At 41.1% G+C, this 15655-nt stretch overlaps 1 protein-coding gene across 1 annotated transcript; it reads left to right on the top strand.

The window, feature by feature from the left end:
• Window positions 1-18: 18 nt before the first annotated feature.
• Window positions 19-15521, top strand: LOC119452925 (CDP-diacylglycerol--glycerol-3-phosphate 3-phosphatidyltransferase, mitochondrial-like). The gene is made up of 11 exons (XM_037714885.2): window positions 19-91; window positions 1187-1331; window positions 2263-2340; window positions 4253-4438; window positions 5858-5985; window positions 7338-7519; window positions 9770-9924; window positions 11242-11394; window positions 12357-12576; window positions 13494-13576; window positions 15307-15521. The coding sequence occupies exons 2-11, from the start codon at window positions 1209-1211 to the stop codon at window positions 15424-15426; spliced, it is 1428 nt and encodes a 475-aa protein (XP_037570813.1). The 5' UTR covers window positions 19-91; window positions 1187-1208; the 3' UTR covers window positions 15427-15521.
• The last annotated feature ends 134 nt before the right edge of the window (window positions 15522-15655 follow it).

Below are 15655 nucleotides of genomic sequence, written 5' to 3'. Positions count from 1 at the left end.
AGTGCTATTGATGCTAGAGACCTCTCACGCTTTTTTCGCGAACTACGGTGTCTTCTGCTGGTAGAAGCGTGCTCGCTCCGGCACTTCTCGTGTAAGTTCATCGTTTTGCTTCATTTTCGGTGTCCCGTGAGTTGAACCAAACGTAGCGCTCAGTACAGAGGTAGTTAGGCACTCAATTAATAACAGATTGAAGGACACACTACGTTTTGCGTGTTGGAACGTGGCTCATACCTACGTAGTACTCAGGAACTGCAGCGCTATGCAATTGCGTCATTTCACCATGCTTCCACAATTCGTAACACGTACTGCTCCTGAAAAGGTAATTAGGAATCATCTTTGCGTCTTGTTGTTTCACGTTATCGTATGTTGAACGTGGACCCTAGACGTGAAATTCCTGGATCAGCGCTTTAACTGCGACGGACGTGTCAGCTGAGCTAAGCGAAAGTATTCGCGCTTGTGGTGCAGTAAAAGCTAGGCGCCCGCTTACAGCTCACTCTTTTGAGAGGAAAGCCTGACAGCTCCACAAAGGTCTTGGTTCCAAATTGACATTCGTTGTCCGGCCTGGCGTTGACCGAGTCGTGATTTATGCGAAATTGTGTCCGTTTGTAATTTTCTATTCATTCCCAGTTGCGGAAAATCATATCAGCTTGCAAAATTATGTAAGCACTAATCTAATTGATATAGACGAGGCTAGATCATTGAACAGCGTGGTTCTTATTGACACTTAAACCGCGGACAAAAAAAGGTTACATTTTTTTTTTCTTGCGTAGACACCTTGACAATCTGGCTCTGATTTAAAATTTACATACATGCGCAAAGAGCGTACGCTCTCTACGCATGTATGTATAATAAACTACCAGTTCCAGCCTGAGAAGATTCCTAGTTCAAGACCAGGAGCTCTCTACAGGAACCAGTTTAAACTCGTGGCCGACCAGTTGGTTAGTTTTCAAATGGGACCACTTCAGACCGGTTCATTCCAGTTGAGAACCAGCAGCAATAGTTTCACTTGTGTAACTGCAGTTCACCAATGTGGAACTCAGAAATGAGCTGCTATTGTAGTGATTAAGCATGGGCTAGAAATGGCGCTTAAATGTTGCCGACCTCGTTCTTTTGTATATGTAATTAGTTTTATTTATGCATCCATCTGCAAGAAATAATTGGACTAAAGGTTCGATTTTAATTTCAGCCTGGACTGCAGCTAACCATCGATGGAGTCGTCGGGGACCATGGAGGACTTCCACTGGCTATGGAAGTTCGGCCCCGGTTTCACCATTTCGGGCGACAGTGTCACCGTGCTGCACGAACCAAACCAGTTCTATGAGCATCTCAAGGTATATGGGGTGCTGCTAACTAAGAAAGTACAAATGCCAGACTTATTCCATCTCATTCCTCTTTTGTCTGCATTTTGTATGCCTGCCTTTCTGTGCCATGAATTCCTGCCATCTTGCTCAGCATTATGTTGTTTTAGGTCTCATCAGTTCAGTTTATTCTTCATCAGAATTTGACAGGACACAACATCCCCTGGATCCCTAGCTGCGGGCCAGTTGGTATCCATACAAAAACACGGTGCAACATAAGTTCGCAATAAAAGCACAAATTAATGTGCACTTCGAGTAATCGTTGGCATTATATCAAACCAAAACGGTATGACTGTATTATATAGTCACAGTACAAAATAATCAACTAGCATAAGCATGTATTTATATATAATGCAGGCTATACAGTGGCAGTGCAAACTAAATAAAATCAGTGAGGTATCTAGAACACACATTCCATGTAGGGATCAAAGCAGCGAGATTGTAAAGATGCGAGCACAAGATAACCTCAATGTGTAAATCTCTTTATAAATGTATTTACTACGCAAGTTGAGGACAAATGCTAGCCTGAAGATGTCTTTTCAAAGCTGAAAGAAAATTTTTGTCTTCATTTTGAGCAGGGAGGTAAATTCCAGAGGATTGATGCATCTCAACCACAATCAGTTACCTGACTACAATTGAAGGTTGCATGTGTATGCAAAGTATATGTCTTCTTGACATACAATTGTCATCTAGTGCTTTAGGGGAGCAATATTGTCAAAAGCTTGGTGTGTCTTTGCGTTTTCAATTACTGTTATGAAGCACCAATGCAAGAAGTGGTTCAGTTTTGTCTCTCTCTCTCTCTCTTTCTCTGCCCTTCTGCTTCAAGTGAGATGAGTCGTACATTAGAAAGGAGAATGTCAGAACACCAGATGTACTCTTTCTTCCACTCCTTCCAACTTTCCAGAAGCTGGCGGCGTCTGCGAGCAAACGTATCGTATTGGCCTCTCTCTACCTTGGCAATGGGGAACTCGAGAAAGACCTGGTGAGTACTCGGAAACACTTACTTTGTTTGCCGTCTGATGTGCATTACGAAAAAGTAAACATGGTTCCTATTATCTTGAATGGGTGAAGCAGTAATGTAAACAACTCAAACAAATGTGTGATAAATTTGCACTTTGCACACCTTAAGACTCTGGAGAAGATGCCTAGGTGGGGCAGTTGCCATTTCAAACTTTTGAGACACATTTGAGGCTGAAGATGCCATCAGCCATTGGTCACATTATAATCTGGTAAATTCAGATATGATGGTGGGTCATATTAAGCATATATAATGTGTTGAGAAGGGGGGATTTTCTTTTCTCTTGTTTCTTTTTACTGCTTTTTAAATGTGTGATCGCACGGAAAGAATAAACATTTGCTAGTCAGGCTTACTCTTTAATATCTGTGTTTATGCCACTGTGTTGGCATTTCAGCTTTCTGCGCTATGCATCATTGTTCATTAATAATAATAATATTATTATTATTATTTTGGTTCGTTGGTTACAAATCAAGCAAGGAAGGCAAAAGGCAGAACATCACTTAAGACCTGACCTTCCTACACAAAATAAAATCATAAGGAATGGACATTTCACGTTGATGTCACCTGCTGTGATCACATAAATCTTCTTTTTTTGGCTTCTTTTGTTTGAGCGTATGTGCTTTTTCCTTTTTTTTTTTTTTTTTGCTTCTTCTTCTTCTTTTGTTTTAGCCACATCCATCACACTGTACTTATTATTTGTATTGCACAGTCGTTGCTATGTGGGAAACGTTTCGATTATCACCTTGTTATGTAGTGTATCTGATGTGTATACATTTAATTTGTGTTGCATTTCTCAAGATTTGATACTTTCTTATTATAACTGATATTTTGTACTTGTAAATTGATGTGCATGTGCTTTGTTGTATGTTATGTCAAGCAGATACTTTACGTCTTTTTTTTTTTTCTGAATTCTTGTTCTGGACATGTACCAATGCGTCTACAGCTGTGGGGACTCATAAACAGAATATGTTTCGATGTCATATGCACTGTGTAAAGAGGGCGGTAGTGAAGTCAGGCAAATTATTGGCTTTAGCCTCAGACTCCTCTTATTCCTTGTCTGAGAATCAAATAAAGGAAGAAAAATTACAGCTGACTACACTGCAGCGCACAAAATGAATGCAAGGCAAAATAAATCGACTATATAGTATTAAAATTCGCAGATAAACGAAACCTGAAAGTATAGCTAGAAGAAGAAAATTGTGCAGAAACCATTAACAATGATAGTGTAAGCGAATAGCCGGAACGAGCGAGTGGGTGAATGAACAAACAAACAAACATTTTCATTTCCAAGTCTGACTAACAACGATAAGAGGTGAAAGAGACAAAGAAAGCTGTTTACTTTAAAAAAACCTAAACAAACCATGTTAGAAATTATGTACTGTTAACCCTGTAATGCCCAAGTACACTTTCCCAACAAGGAAATAACTTGTCTGCCATTGTTTCTGGCCATAGAGAGTACATCTGTACAAAAAACATGACATTTTATTTGAATAAAAAAGCTACTGAAAATCTTATTAGTAATTGGCTTGCTGAACAATACACTACTGCAAGCTCGCTCCGGCATATAAAAAATGCTGCTATAGGCTATGAGCTAAGTTTCTCATGCTTAAATACCATTTCGAGGTGTCAATTATTCAGCCCAGCATAAGTTATACATTGGGCATTACAGGGTTAAATACAATGTCATGAAGGCACTTGTTCAATTGATTTGGAGCGCAGTTTTCATGTGCGAGCTCAAGAATTACAGTAAGAGAGTTTAGTGCCTATGGTATGTTAAATATGAGCTTTTGGATACCATAATTCGTCCATGGTCTGTTATAAGTAGTGAACATTATCAGGCTCCTCAGAGTTCAAGCTGTAAAAACTCTTGACACAGGTCTCGGAACTGCACGCGGCGGCCAGGCGCAACGTGGAGATTCGCGTGCTCTTAGATTACACCAGGGGATCGAGAGGCGAGGTAAACTCGCGCACACTCTTGATGCCCCTGCTGCAAGAGTTTGGTGGCCCCTCGAGCAGCAGTGGTGGCCTCGGCGAACCTGCAGAATCCCTGAGCCAAGTTCAGGTTTGTGGCCTACCCGTGATGAACACTTCAGTTGAAGAAAGCAGTGGGAAAAAAATTGAGACTGTCCATTTCATTAGTCTCTGGTAATTGAAAAATTCCGGCTAGCAAAAAAACGCAATCAAGCCTGATTATAACTGAGTCACGTGCAATGTGAAAGTACCTTCGTTATATCCGATATTCATTGTAAGCATATATTCGTTGCCCGCTGATATGTTACCGGCGATAAAATGTTATATTTACTTCCTTAAATCTGATAATTCGTTTGACTGTGTCAGAAGATGTGTAGACTATAAGTGATAGAGGAATTATAGCTGGTGTAATCAAGTTGCAGTTTGCATAAAATAATTACTTTCGTTACACAAGGTTAGCAAAAGTACTATTTGCAATTAGTGGTGCTCTCCAAGAGTCATATACTTCTTGATCTCGTTCTGCTTTAGACACACTATAATCACAACAATTTGTAGAATTACTTTTTTTTCTTTTTCTGTAGGCATGTTTCTTGAATTGTTGGAAGATTTATTACACTGGATTCCAGATAAACAAAATTCGCTTAAACAAAAATACTAGATAAAAGGAACAATGGTATCAGCTCTGGTTGGCAACCCATAGGCATAATGTAAATAAACTTGGGTTAAACGGAACCCATATTTTCCTGAAATCCGGTTAAACGGAACTTTGACCAAAACTGCCACCTACTGGGTGTATGGAACAGGAAAAGTCCAAAAACATGCCAAATGGCGATGCTATAAATAGTGAAGAAAATTAAATCCAACTGGTGCAGTGCACATTAGTTTTAGGGACCCGACGGCAAGAGATGCACTTGAGAGTCTGCAGCACTATTAAATTTGAATGCAAGAACGTTTCCAAACCTTTGGGAATCCTTCCGCGCATGAACACAGCCTTACGCAAAAGAAGCTACAATGTTAGAAGCAGAGCATAGTAAGGTCTCTTCTTTTCACGAAAGTAATGTCAAAACACTTGGACGCTTTTCGAATAAAGTGATTGTTGGCGATTTCGTGTGTTCTTCGCTTGAATGAAACTTCGGATAAGCGGAACAGCATTTTTCTGTCCCCTCGAGTTTCATTTAGGAGGAATCTGCTGTATTTTCATCAACCCCTGTTAATGCAATCTGTGCAATGCACAACTTGATCCTAAAGGCTGTGCAGCCAACCATCGCAACAGTGAAGCAGCAACTGACAAAAAATTGTCCGTGTTATATCTGATATTTGTTGTACACGTACGGGCTGATATTGGCAAGAAAATTTTTGTCTTTACTCAGTTATATCCAATAATTCGTAATATACATGTTCAAGGTTTGACTCTACTGAAATTTCGTCTATTGAGAGCATGAATTGGAGTGAGCAGGCAAGCATTTCTAGTACTGGGAGGAACCTGCACACCAGCACTCATCTTTCACAGGTGGCACTGTACCACAGTCCGCGGCTCCGCGGCCTCGTACGCTGGCTGCTACCGGCACGTTGGAACGAGACGCTTGGACTCAGTCACCTCAAGGTCTACCTGTTTGACGACACCCTCATCCTCAGTGGGTGAGCAGGTGATTTATGCCTGCCATTGTCTGCTGATTTTCATTTCTCTTTTTTTAGGTGTGTTACCACACCTGTTAGTAATGGCCGAGTGCTTGAAGAGGAGTACTGAGGATTGCGGATAGTAAGGTTTATTGCACATCTTGCAGTCCTCCAAGGGTGTCTTTTTTTCTTTCTGACAGTAATCTCCAGGCTGACATGCATTTAACGCTAAGCCTATCAATACAAATTCCTTGGTAAGCTGAACGGGTATAGCATCAATAAGCACATTTTCTCAACATGTCTCGTTTGACCCACACATTGCGGCGGAAGTCGTCCTAGAAGTGGAAATAAAGCAGGAACACAAGGTGGGCACCACTATCCTTGTCACCATCTCTTCGTCACTACATCCTTGCTGCTTGCAAGCCTACTCTCGGCACAATGTTACCTTCAGCGGGAAGCCAGCCATCTTGTAGGGCAATCAAATAGTGTGGAAAAGGCTACTTCCAGTATTTTCCACCTAGCCCGTTTAGTTTTTCATTGATTCTGTTTAGCATGCAGAACTACTTGTAAGGTGATTCTGTTTAGCAGAACTTCTTGTAAGACGAGATTCAGGTTCATCTTATAAAGGCTCCGTGTTACTTGTACCTTACAGTGACGAATATTCAGGCATGATCATCATTATGTGTGTATTCGTGATGCAAAACTATCAATAGTTCTATCGATAGGTAATCATCTACCAATTAGTTCAGGAACCATCAATAGTACCATTGACAGCACATTATCGATAGCATGCTATTGGTACCTGTAGCACTATCAAGCACACTATTGATAATGTAAAATTGCACAAGGTATACAGCTAAACACTGCAACGTAAACTTTGCGACGTTTCCCTATTCCAAATTGCATGAACTGAGCGTTACTGATAATCAATTATCGAAAAATTTTTGGTGATATCGCTATTCAGCAATTGCAAAACTATCGATCGCACTCTCACTACCTAATTGTGGCAATATTATCTATATGTAGTGCCACTGTCAATAGTTTTTGTTACACTATCGACATATTCATATCGAAATATCGTAATACTCTAGAGAGTGTTATTGATACTATTGATAATCTTTTTTACACTAACAAATACTATTGTTAGTCAATTTGTTAATAGTTTTGCATCACTAGTATGTATATAAATTGAATTTGTAATGAATAGTGTTCTCTTCATGGTCATCTTAGAAGGGCTTCATTGTATTCTCTGTACCCAAGTCTGGTGAAGGTTCAAGTATGGGTGTCATAGAGTGTACAAACTGCATTAGCGTAAAATTTGCATCTTTCTCTCTCTCTCTCCTTTTATCTTTTTCTTTCTTCCTTTCTCACAGGGCCAATTTGAGCGACCAGTACTTCAGGAACCGGCAGGACCGCTACGTCGTCTTCCGCGACTGTCCACACCTTGCCGACTACTTTTCTCATGTCGTGCAGACAGTGTCGTCGTTCTCTCTGCAGCTCCAAGGGGACGACTCTGTTTGCGTTCATCCCAGCTTCAAAGTTCATCCTTTCAAAGGTAGCTAGTGGAACAGACAAAAACGAATTTGAAAAAGAAAGAAAAGAGAGGAAAAAAAAAAGCGTAAAATGGTCATCACACGTCTTCCATGTGGGAAAGAGATGTTACTCACTGTGGAGGTTCAGGGGCCGTGGTGTTCTGCTGCAGTGCGTGAGGTCACGGGTTCAGTTCCCTCCCACAGCTGCGGCATTCCGATGGGGGTCGATTGCAACGACAATTGTGTACCATGCTTTAGCTGCATGTTAAATAGATACTAAGGACAAACACTGAGTCAGTTTAGAATGACTGAGTATTCTTTGAAAATGTCATTTTCGTTGATTTCAGAGAATTAGATTGTTTATTGGCACCGAAATTTAGGGTCAGAATTTCGTTCATTAAATTTCATTCTTTTAAATTTAAACCTGAGCGCTGGTACATCAGTGTGATGTCATGTATTTCAGATTATTTTTCCGCATTACAGGCCATTGTGCTCAAAGATGTTTTTGAAATGTTTTTGTTTTTGTAAATGTTCCTGAAACTTGCTAATTTCAGTCTTTGGTTGTTTTAGAATGCGATAGATAGTTTTAGGTTAGGGGACACAAGCCCTACCCGAGCGTCCATTGTGGGTCCTTCGCATTCTTTTGTGCTCGCGTTGCGTTCTTTTGTACTCCCGGCGGTTTGCGTCCCCCAATGCTTGGGACGGCTTGCATCCCCTAACCTAACACTCTCTTATGTATCATTACTTTAACAATAAAAAAATTAACTGGATGTCACGGTGAGCTCATGCGAGACGTTCAGGGTGGCATTGCCACCTGTCTTTCATTTTTTGCGTCTTTACTAGCTTGCCAAGCCTCTTCCCATGGTAAAAGTGGCTGTTTCCTTAGTATTTTCGAAAGGTAATTTACTAAGCTCAACCTACTTTTATTTATTTTATAAGGATGTTTATTGGACGGCACTTGAAGTAGCGCAAGGGCAACTGTCCAAAAAGCGCAGCACGGACTCTCAGCACGAGCGGCGCTCGAGAGCAGAAGGAAACGACCCACTAGAAGGTACTGGAGGAGACCCACTTCAAGGCGCTGGAGCGGACGACCCACTTCAGGGTTTCAACGCTTCGCTACAATTTATTTGTTTATTTCAGTGTACTGTCAACCACACATGGGGTTTTTACAGGTTTCTCTTTAATGTCCCTTTAAATAACACCAGGGAGTCAAAATTACGGATCTGGAGCCTTCCACTACAAGCTCCTTTATTGCCCATTGTGCAACCATTAAAGGGGCTGACATTAAAGAACACAAAACAAAAGTTTGGACCGATTGACAATTGGTATGATAATTGATCACTGCTGCCTTAGGTCGATAGGCTTGGCACAGAAGCAAACAGGCACAGTCCCGGGCAAATGACATTTGCCTCATTTCATACTCTCTGTGACAGCGTGCTAGAGCCAGGAACACGTGACAACAGGCAGCAAAAATAAGTTTGGGCTGCAGCTACAAATTTAGATGGAGTTTTGTAACTTTATACAGTGCCGATCTGGCTGAGTTGTAATTGCAAACCCATATTACCTGTCAACGCCGCATACACAGACGAGGACAAGAAACGACTAGAATGTATACGCACAGCGCTCTGTCCACGTTCTAGTCGTTCTTGTCCTTGCATCAATTTCTGCGCTGATAGCTACTATAGGTTTAACCTATTCAGGCACCAATTAATTCTGTCCATGAACTGAAAATTTATTTTCACTACGTACATTTCTTGCATCTTCAGAATCACGAAAAGTGTACAGCTGCAGATCGGATTAGGAATTTGTAATTCTTCAGTGAGTTTTGTCAAGTTTGCAGCATGTTGAGTCTCCATGTGACAACTCTCCTTAGGAATGGCAGATATGAGAACACCAACTATTTTATGTATGGCGTGCTTGGAAAACACCCATCCAGCCACTTGAAAGGTATGGCTTGTGGAAAACATTGTGAAAAAACAACAAGAGAAGTTAACCTGCTATACATGACGACATACTGACACCGAGGGTATGTCTGCCTTCCAACTCATTTTACTACAACACATTATGCATATTATTCTCACTTGCAGAACAGACCCAACCGAGGGTGTTTCAAGAAGTACACGACGCGTCTTAAATATTATTTTTTTTCCCGCACTTTTCCTTTTGATGCACTGTCTTGGCGTGCACAGGTGTGTACACAGTGCCTGAAGGAATGAGCAAATGGTCCCACTGCACCACTCGAGTATTTTTTTTTTTTTAAACCTCTGTTTCAGGTGACCATCAAGAATTTGTGTCGGCTGCAAACCAGCGGTTGTCCAAGTTAATCAAGCCAAACAGGGAGACAGCTCCGGCACCAAGCCGAGGTGGCGCTTCGGCTGACACTTGGGTCTTTCCACTGCTCCAGATGGCGCCACTAGGCATCACTCAGGTATTTGTTTATTATTATTATTATTATTATTATTATTATTATTATTATTATTATTATTATTATTATTATTATTTCCTCAAGCTACAGTTGTACATTGCAGAGGGGTGGGGCAAAGGTAGGTACAGAGGCAAATAACACATACTTGATTATAGATACGAAATACAAATAAGCAATAAACTTTCATAGAGAAGGTCAAAGGCAAACATGTAGAAGTCAATAATTAATAAAAAAAATGGTCCCAGAAGTGTTCGATAAGTAGCTCATACAATACATGGCAAACATATGGCATGCAAAATGGTAAGAATGGTAAACAAAATTGCATGTGGCACATCATTTCATTTTAATGGCATAGGAACAGTTATTATTCGGAACAATCTGTCAATCACAACATTAATTATAAAATGAAACTTTGAAGTGCGGTTTTAATGTTATTGGTGCCAGTTATGCTTGTAAGGGATGCGGGTAAGTTATTCCAGTCTTTGCTCGCTTGGGGAAGAAACACATATGAAAAGCCAGCGGTGTTGCAGTGCAGAATGTTTACCTTTTGGCAGTGATTAATGCGAGATGAAATGTATGGTGGCGGTTGAACACAAATATAAATGTAAATATGAGTTGTGATTTTAGATTTTATGGAAATGACATCGGTGAGATAGTTTTCTGTGGGCTCAGTGGTATGCGGAACAGTTCTCAAAAATCTACAGAACATGTGAGCTACAAAAAAAATCGCAAGCCCAGAATTTGCACATGCCCCTCAATGATCATGCAGATTAGGGGCATATTGTATGACTCACTTTCAGACTGCATGCTGAGGTTGTGAAGAATTGTTTCTTTAACCTCACCTATTGTTTACTAAACCTTCATCTGTGATGGTACTGCAGCTTACAGTCCCTTTGCAGGAGGTCACACATTTCAGGTCGTTGAAGGCAATGTACAGGATAAAACCAGCTTATAAAACCAGCTAAGTAAACCTCACATTTTTGTTTTATGCTTTAATTGATATACTGTCACATAGTGATCATTGGTTGTTGTTATATGCTTAACATGGCTTTTAGGCCTTTTAGACAACCAGAGAAGGAAATGGAAAATGTTCATATGCAGCATTGAGTTCACTTGCAAGCAGCTTGATATTGAAGACCCAATAGAAAGAACTGCTGAGTGCTCTCACCGAACTGGGACATTTGATGTAAGAAGTTCAGAGCAAGCACGAAAAATTTCTGAGTGATAGTTTTAATTGTATTCGCTCGTAAGATGTGGCATTAAACATTCAAAAGAACAGAAAAAGGAAAAGAGCACTTCTCTCTTATTGCTTCTTTGCAGGACCAAGATGTTACCGAGCGATTGCTAGCCCATGCTCCAGCAAGATCAACGTTACGGCTTGCAACGGGCTACTTCAACCTCACGGAGCGCTACTCTAACATAATTCTCAACAATCAAAGTTCACGCTTCGACCTCCTCGTTGCTTCACCAAAGGTGACTTACAGCCCCAGTCCGTGTCTTATCATGTGGTGGTGTTTCAGCTTTACATTTGGTTGCAGCAATCACTTTGCTGGCATGAAAATGCCACGTTGCTGGACTGGACCAAGGCAATGCTGTGTGCCATTGCTTGGAGATACTCAGATTATTTTTTGCATACCGCCTACCTATATAATTAGTCTTAATCAACTTCTCAAATATCATAATTAAATAAAAAAGTGTCAGTGAGAAAATTGTAGAGCAACATGAAAAACTCCTGATGCAGCTTCATGTTGCTCAATACGTGCTACATAAAAGTGTTTTTTCCAAGCGGGGAAAAAGGCCCGCGAATACATCCAAAATTGCTGTGCGACTGGCTGCTTGAGGCACTTTGCGTGTATTTGCATGTATTGCGTGTATTGCACTTTGCGTGTAGCTAAGGCGTTGCGCTGCTGAGCATGAGGTCGCGGGATCGAATCCTGGCCGCCGTGGCCGCATTTCGATGGAGGCAAAATACAAAACACCCCTGTGCTTGCATTGTAGTGCACGTTAAAGAACCCCCGGTGGTCAAAATTAATCCGGAGCCCTCCACTACTGCGTGCCTCATTAACAGAACTAGTTTTGGCACGTAAAACCCCATAAAGAAGAAGAAGAACGATGGGAAAAACACTTTTATTTTGCATGTATTGAGCAACAGGAAGCTGTATCGGGAGTTCCTCATGTTTCTCTACAATTTTCTCATTGGCACTTTTAATGTAATTATAATAATTGAGAAGTTAATTAATTACTAATTATCTAATTAGGTGAAATGCAAAAAGTAATCTGAGTATCTCCAAGCAACAGCAAACAACATTACCTTGGTTCTGCCCAGCTACGTGGCATTTGCATATTTTTAAAGTTTGGCCCAAGTTAAGTGAAACACCCTGTATTTGCATCAATAACTACACGACCAACAGCACCAATGCGTCTGGATTTTGCAGGTGAACGGCTTCTACGGTGCCGAGGGCATCAGTGGCGTGATCCCGACAGTGTACACGCATTTACTGCGCCAGTTCTTCCTGCGAGTCGGGCCGTCTCACGGTCACGTTCAGGTTGGCGAGTACGAGCGGCCCCACTGGACTTTTCACGGCAAGGGCCTGTGGCTGTGGAGAGACGGCCAGCCATGGCCATGCCTCTCTTTCATTGGCTCGCCAAACTTCGGTGAGGGCTTTTTTCTACAGGCCTCGTTTTGAAACAGGAGGCCGATACACAGCACCTGAGGCTCAGATCATCATGCTGAAGCTTGCTTTTTTGTTTTAATGTGCACAATCTTCAGGACTATTTTATAGGCATTACCAAGTCACGGCTGCTATTTTACTGCTTTCTTTGAAAAGAAAATTCAGTGATTGTGGCATTCTGTCAGCACTGGCATAATGGGAAGAAACTTGGGAGTTTAACAAAGAAGCTTGACAAGAAGTTAAGGACTGCGCAGTGAGCGATAAAATGAATAATGATAGGTGTAACGTTAAGAGACAGGAAGACAGGATCAGAGAGCAAACAGGGATAGCCAATATTCTAGTTGACATCAAGAGAAACAAATGGAGCTGGAGAGGCCATGCAATGCGTAAGGCACATAGCCACTGGACTATTAGAGTTACAGAATGGATACCAAGAGAAGGGAAGCGCAGTCGAGGATGGCAGAAAATTCGGTGGTGTGATGAAATTGGGAAATTTGCATGTGTAGTCTGCAGTTTACGCAAGACAGGGGTATAATTGCAAATCAATTGGAGAGGCCTTCATCCTGCGGTGGACATGAGTATGATGATGATGATAATAACAATGTTGATACTATATGGGGCTTGACACACGATTTGAACTAGTGGTTTCTGGAACAAAGGTTCATCTAACATATGTAGAAGAGCGCTACGTCTTCTCGTCCGGTTTTCCTAGATATCAGTCATTCTTCATTTGAAATATTTAATCATGATAGGGAGTCTTATTTTCGGGAGCCTTGTTGCGCTGATGCTTGATTTTACAAGGCCTCTCATGGTCTCCTAGTGTAATCATTAAATGTCCGCACAAACAAGTATATTTCACAAAACCTGTCTTTTTCTTTGCCTTCCTCGATGAACGTGCAGGTTTCCGGTCAGTCCACCAAGATCTAGAAGCACAGGTTGCCATTGTGACGACCAATGAGAAACTTCAGAGGCAGCTGAACCACGTAAGTAGTGCTGTTATACTTTTTTTCATTGGGTTCCTATCATAACATGGTAAAGGTGTGCTTTGTATGTTGTTCTTGGTGTTCAATTTGTGTTCTATTCAAAAAAATCATTTAAATAATATTTGGAAAAGTCAGTTGGGCCCAACATTGGGTATCGTATGATTGCTAGTCCACAAGGAAGGAAGGAAAGAGTGGAGAAGGAAAGGCAGGGAGTTTAACCAGTTTAGCAAAACCGGTTTGCTACCCTACACTTGAGACCGGGATGGGGGAGAATGAAAGATGGGGAGGAGAGAGGGAGAGCACATAGCACAGCACACACATCGTCAGTCACAGTTCATCACTCTTGCGTGGTACGTGACATCACTGTCACAGCCGCTTGTCTAAGCCCGTTTCTTTCAAAAACCTAAGTAGTCCCTTTGTCACCTTCAGCTACAAGAGTTAACAATCTAGGTAATCAGCAGCCACATCACAGTAGCTTCAAGTTACCTGCTAATTCACAGTTATGCTAAACTCAGCTGGATACACTCAGGTACTCTTGCAGTCTGTGTTCTGAGTGGCAGCCCATTTTCTGCTGCACCAATTCAATTCTGAAAAAAAAAAATACTTTGTGGGAAATACAACCTTCTGGTGCTCTAGAGATAACACGGAGGTACAGTAAGGTACTCTTAAATGGAACACCAATTTAGCATTCAGTTTTGCATAACTGCAAGAAATCTTCGCATTAAAAAAAACATTGGTGGCTGATATGATGCATTAGGCAGACATTGATTGACTTACGATCATTGTAGATATCTCCTTGTCTAATCTTAGTAGTAATCTGTGCTCTTAGTAGTAATTAAAGGTGTTCCTTTTAAGATCCTACCATATTGTATGTGCATGGGAAAAAGCACGTACCTATGAGGCAGCTGGAGCACAAGAATTTTCGAATGGAGCAACAGCATAGAGGTCCCCATTGGCATGATTATAGTCACCCATATGTGCCCTAACTCAGGCGATCTCATCCATGCACTGTAGCAGGTCTCGTATCCTAATGCTAAAATGTTATGCTTTTAGCAGACAGCTGTAGGCGCATCGCTTGTATTTTACCTTGCTTTTTTTTTTTTCTTTTTTGGGTTATCAAAAATATGGTATTGGGGCAGCTGGCTAGGCTCTATCACAGTCCTTTCAGACGGCCAATTAAAAAAGAACCACGCCAGAAGAAGGGATGGAAACGATCACTGGCTTTCAGTGATCAATAACTTTATTTAAGTCTGCTATGTCTCAACATCATCGATGATATCTTCTTACCTTCACTGCTCTTTTCTTGAGACAGATGTCCTACTGAGCATGTTCAAGGTGCACCAATTTGCATACATATGTGTTACATTTAAATAAACCTTTGTTGGAGGTCAGTGTGTTGTACTTTTCCAGTCTCCCGTTTTTTTAATTTTTTTTATAGGCAAATCTTGATATAACGCATATAACGAATTAGCGGCTATAGCGAAATATTGGATCTAACGAATTATTGCATATAACAAATTATTGGATATAACGAAGTAAATATGAGACGTTTCTCATCAATATCAGCATGCAATGACTGTATGTGCTTATAAAGAATATCAGATATAAAATTATTTTTTTGTCGGACGCTACTTTAATTGTAACAAGGTTCGGCTGTATGTACTATCCTGCTGAAAGTAATGGATTACCGAGTACATCAACATTTCTTTTGCTTGTTCTTTTGTTTGCAGGAGCAACAAAGGCTGTACGACCTTGCAGCACCCGTATCCCTCGCCACGTTTCAAAACCCAAGCCGTCACGTGCCTTTCTGGGTCCGGCTTCTTATGCCACTGTTCCGGCCTCTCTTCTGAGCATGTGCATCACACATAAGAATCAGACACCACAACTGCATCATGTCTATAGGTCAATAAACTAATTGAATGAAATAAACGTTTTAAATCGCGTGTCTTTAGAGTTGCAGTGCCTTACTGCTGGGTGACACAGCAGTGACGTGCGCAATAGTGTCATGTGTGACAGTTAGAGCTTTAGTCCACTGTAATTCAGGAGTCAGATGTGTACGTGATGCCATTTGTGCATGTT

This window comes from Dermacentor silvarum, chromosome 5, assembly GCF_013339745.2.
Source record: "Dermacentor silvarum isolate Dsil-2018 chromosome 5, BIME_Dsil_1.4, whole genome shotgun sequence".
NCBI classification, from domain to species: Eukaryota; Metazoa; Arthropoda; class Arachnida; order Ixodida; family Ixodidae; genus Dermacentor; species Dermacentor silvarum.
This window is presented reverse-complemented; position numbering and strand designations above follow the sequence as displayed.